Source organism: Priapulus caudatus, unplaced genomic scaffold, assembly GCF_000485595.1.
Source record: "Priapulus caudatus unplaced genomic scaffold, Priapulus_caudatus-5.0.1 Scaffold107, whole genome shotgun sequence".
Classification (NCBI taxonomy): Eukaryota; Metazoa; Priapulida; class Priapulimorpha; order Priapulimorphida; family Priapulidae; genus Priapulus; species Priapulus caudatus.
Genome location: NW_014577168.1, coordinates 108,376 through 113,375, shown reverse-complemented (window position 1 = coordinate 113,375; position 5,000 = coordinate 108,376). Strand labels below are relative to the sequence as shown.

Genomic DNA, 5,000 nt, shown 5'->3' with positions numbered 1-5,000 from the left:
TATTTCGCTGCCGCCTGACGGGCACCGCGCGGGTAAAAGATTTTCCAATTGGCAGCCATAGTTGTTGGCTAAAAGAATACCCACAAATTGACAAAAGTCTAATTTGTAAAATTATGAGACCAGCTACTGACATCTTGTGTGAGTCATGGACTGTGATGTGCTGACATTTTCTTTCTGTCTTTCGATTTTTCTCACAGAAAATAAACGTCATTTACGGAATCGAAAATGGAGAGCCGGTGAAATCCGCAAGTAAGTTTAGATCATCCATCCATCCATCTACCATCCATCAATCCATCCATCCATCCATCCATCCGTCCGTCCATCCATCCATCCATCCATCCATCCATCCATCCATGCATGCATGCATGTATCCATCCATCCATCCAACCAAATTTTTATTTGCCGACCAAATTCTCTCGTCTTAACATCACGTGATCTATCGGAGGTCTACTACACGCGGCCTTGCATGTGTTCCGTATAAAATAGGCCTATATATATATATATATATATATATATCAGAAGTAGATAATAGGAAACACATTATCTACTATTCACAAAATAATAAAATAATTTTAATATTCACATAATATAATCAGGAGTAAGATAATATAGGTCCTAATATAGATCCTATATTATCTTACTCCTGATATAGTCACATCATCCCTATTATCTACTTCTGATATATATAAATGAGAACTGACACGAATATACTCCCGCAGCGGGAACTCTCTGTGAGTGGAAGGCGAGCAGTGAGCGAGGGCCGGACCTGTACGACACGTTCGAGGCGTACAAGTCCGCCAGCCTGCAGCAGGCGTGTACGCAGCCGAAACGCAGCGGCCTCTTCAAGTTCGCCCCGACCAATGACACACCGAACACGATCTACTATCAGGTACGCGCGGGTTTGTCAGCTTAGATGGTTCACAACAAGCTGTGATTCGCTGCATGAGTCGCACGCCGCCGTATTCGATCAGCCTGCGAATCCACCTCGCAAGCAGGTTCAGAAAATTGTGATCCAGATCATACGGATCAATGATCCTGCGCGCTTTGTTTGGGTTGATCAGTGGTGCGGATCGGAAATTCCTGAACTTGCTTGCGTGGTGGATTCGCAGGGTGATCGAATATGGCGGCGTGTGACCCAGCCAATCACAGCTTGCTGCGAACCATGATAGGTCACAGCGAAACAACGAACTGTTGAACCGTTGGAAGTGAGTTTGCCTTTGTTTGGGGGAGATCAGAATCAGACGGATTCGGTCCAAACAAACGCGCCCCCATACTTCGTTTGTCGTCTTCACTCGACACGCCACGGCGCCACTGTTCTTGTCGGCTTAGCTAAATCAAAATTCGATGTGGAAGTTTTGTGGGTGAACGCGCTGAAACCACGCGTTAGCTGTACATATACGCGCGTATATGCGATGGTGCGCAGTACTATTGGCTGCGATTATACGTCGCATATACCCTAGCTACAGATTTAGAGATTCTAGGTATATGCCTAGCTTTAGTGGAATTATACTCGTGTACAAGGATACAAGTTCACTATTATTTTGTATTATATATTGATATACAATTGTTGTTATGTATTATAATAATAATATTATTATTATTATTATTATTATTATTACTGCTATATTTAATATTTTGTTGTTGTTTGTATTGCTGTTATATCAGTGATTGAGAGACAATGCTGAGAGCAGGTAGATTGGTTCCATAAGTCTCTGTTGGCCATCTTTGTGGCCTTTTTGTTGGATATTGAGTGTGGAGCGCAGCCACAGGGACGTCTGGAGTCAGTCTAATGGTGTGGCGGAAAATCGCCGAGTGTCGTCGAAGTCTAAACCAGTTCATCTTCTTCATTGCAGTGCTACCAACACAGGTTCCTCGGATGGAAGATCAGAGTCGTCAACGACTGGGACGAGGTCGACGGAGGTGCCGGCGTCGCCTTTCAAATGTCGGCAGCCTTGACCTTGTGCATCGCTGCAGTGACGCTGTCGCTGGTATCGTCATCGTCATCATGAGGTAGATCATCATCCGAGCGATAATTCCCTTCAAAACCTGCCTTCGTAGCAAATCAGTAAAACGTAACCCACCAATTTGGGGGGGGGGGGGAGGGAGGGGTGATTTAACCACTAATCTTTTCATGTGCAGTGTTATATATTGTAATGTAGAATATTTTCATGTGAAGTGTTATATTGTAATGTCGAATAATTATTTTCGCGCTAAATGAGTCAACGTGTTTAGAACTCTAGCTGCTATAAGCGGCACCGCGTCACCTGATGCCTTGATGACTTGCATGCTTTAACCGCAAATGTGTCGCTAACGGTTGACATTTAGTCGTCGATATTTTTGGCTATGGTAATTAGAGACATTTAATTATGGTAATGAAGCCGACCAAAGAACAATCGTGACGTAAGAACGCGACGTGAGGTGTTGCAGAGCGGCAACACGCACAGCGTGTATATATATATATATATATATATGATAATATATATATGTATGTATGTATGTATATATGTGTATGTATTCGTACTGTGTATGTATGTTATGTTATGTATGTGTGTGCTGTGTGTGTGTGTGTGCGTGCGTGCGTGCGGGTGGCGTCGCGTGCGTGGCGTGCGTGGCGTGGCGTGCGTGCGTGCCGTGCGTGCGTTGCGCTGCGTGCGTGCGTGTATGTATGTATCATATGTATGAATGTATGTATCTATATATATATATATATATATATATATATATATATATTATATATATCAAGAGCTAATAATACCTATATTATATATGTGTGCATGTGTGTGTATGTGTGTGTGTGTGTGTGTGTGCGTGCGTGCGTGCGTGCGTGCGTGCGTGTGTGTGTATAAGTGTTCGGTCTCACGCGGCATCGCGTGCCGGTACGTACATATAATATTATTATTCGCAAACAACCTTGTGGGATCCTCGCGCATGGGCGCGCCCGAGACGCTTTTATGCAATTACCAAACTTTAATGGGAAATCATGTGAAAAGAGTGAGCTTACACGCGATGAAGCGATGGGTTTCTGCATTGATTTTTTTTGCCGTGCACGCGCTGTCCCGCCAAGCTGCTAGCACCGCACATTATTATGAAGCCATAGAAACAAATGTCACCAGTGTGTGTGTGAGGGAGGGGTGAAGTAATACGAATTTATTATTCCCCATCGTCCTTATTACCTCCGCCAGGGGCTTGGCGGAGGTTATGTTTTCACCGGCGTGTGTTTGTTGGTTTGTGTGTTTGTGGGTTTGTGGGTTTGTGTACAGCCTAACTGGAAAAGTTATGGATGGATTGTCATAAAATTTTCAGGATACGTCAGAAATGGGCTAACTTAGAATTGATTACATTTTGGTGGTGATCCGGATTCAATTAATTAATTAATTAATTAATTAATAAATTAATAAAAAATTTCACAGTGAGAGAATTCAGCTGCCTTTGCGGAGGTCTGCGCTCTCCGAGTGCTCTAGTTATTCGTATGATTTACTCGTGATGTTACGTGCGCTTAAATGCGGTGCACGGGTGCTCAACCACCCACATTCCCAATACACACACATACGTACGCGTGATTTTCATTTCACGCATGCACATGTACGTAAAGCAATTCACATCCGTACGCGGGTATATATGCGCACAAACTGACTGACACACATAACTATAGTGTGATCTAACGATGCACCATAAAAGGATTTTAAAAAACTGTGACTACACGTGACAGAAAATCGATACAGGTATAGGTATATTTATTTATTTCAAATTCGATGTATATTTAATAGATATTTAACGCATCGTACATAGTGAAAGGAATTTTTAAACGGCGTTATTGCGCGTTCCACTGTAGCATATGATTTTACAATACGAATTTTCTACGCACACTTTGGCATTACTTAACTTAACGTCTTAAAAGATTCATCGTTTCATTTTCTCAATAATGCTCATAATATCTCAATTGGATAATTAGCCGTCCACTGCGTTACGTCCAAAAATATTTTTAATTACGATTAAGCGATTGATCGAAATAAAATTGTGTTAGCGTGTGTATGTTGATGTGTACATTGCTCAAGCTGTGGAGGGAGGCTGCGAACTGTTAGCCAGAGTAACGCACGTGTCGCTTGTGGTAATTGGCCGTTAGTCACCAAATTCAAGCAATAAAATGTTTTGGACGAATAGTAAACATTCGCTTGTTGTATTATGTTTGTGTATTATCGTAATCCATGTCCACTGAGAGATGAGAGAGATAAATATATATATATATTGCTATGTATCCCAACTCCCGCTCTCTCTCTCTCTCTCTCTCTCTCTCTCTCTCTCTTCTCTTTCTCTCCTCGCCGTCTTTCTCTCTCTCCTATCTCTCTCTCTCTCTCGTCTTTCTTGTCTTTTTTCTCCTCTTGCTCTTATGCCTTACAAGAACCCAACCAAACAGCAGTAGTGAGAGGCTGCTTTCCTCTTTCTCTGCTCCTCTCCTAGATCCTCTTCTCTGCGCTTTCTTTCTCATCTCTCTCTCTATCTCTCTCTCTTCTCTCTCTCTCATCAATCGTGTGGTGCTAGTGTGTGTGTGATCGTGTGCTGTGTCGTGTCGCTGCTGTGTGGTGTGTTGTGTGTGTGTGTACGGTGCTGTGTCTGTGTGTGTGTGTGTGTGTGTGTTGTGTGTGTGTGTTTGTGCTTTATCGTGTGTGTGTGTGTGTGTGTTCGTGCTTGTGTGTGTGTGTGTGTTTCGTTGCGTGTATGTCGTCGTGTGTTCGTGCGTGTCATGTGTGCGTGCGTGTGCGTGTCACGGTTATAATTACACTATAACGCGCAGTGAACACCTTCAGTGACGTCATTCAATGGTCACCAGAGTAGCTAGTCCCTCACTGTGGGTTCTGTTCGAGATCGATATTCATCGCTGACTGGCATAATGTTAAAAAAATACATCATTGCCGTTGGACAATTCTCCCAAATCGCCATGGCGCTCGTCGCATAGAACAGCCATAACCGGAAAGAGTTAATTTCACGAGAGATCGGCCACG

The 5,000-nt window shown here is 43.2% G+C and overlaps 2 protein-coding genes across 2 annotated transcripts in view; one reads left to right on the top strand and one right to left on the bottom strand.

Moving 5' to 3' along the window:
• LOC106805248 (protein Skeletor, isoforms B/C-like) overlaps positions 1 to 2,443 on the top strand; it is a 4,034-nt gene extending 1,591 nt beyond the window's left edge. Inside the window, exons 4-6 of the mRNA XM_014806778.1 lie at positions 198 to 249; positions 720 to 889; positions 1,854 to 2,443. Coding sequence (XP_014662264.1) covers positions 198 to 249; positions 720 to 889; positions 1,854 to 2,009 — 378 coding nt within the window. The 3' untranslated portion in view covers positions 2,010 to 2,443. The remainder of the gene's footprint in view (positions 1 to 197; positions 250 to 719; positions 890 to 1,853) is intronic.
• LOC106805247 (protein Skeletor, isoforms B/C-like) overlaps positions 2,261 to 5,000 on the bottom strand; it is a 17,779-nt gene continuing 15,039 nt past the window's right edge. The window contains exon 7 of the mRNA XM_014806777.1: positions 2,261 to 2,287. Within this exon, the coding sequence (XP_014662263.1) occupies positions 2,261 to 2,287 (27 nt within the window). The remainder of the gene's footprint in view (positions 2,288 to 5,000) is intronic.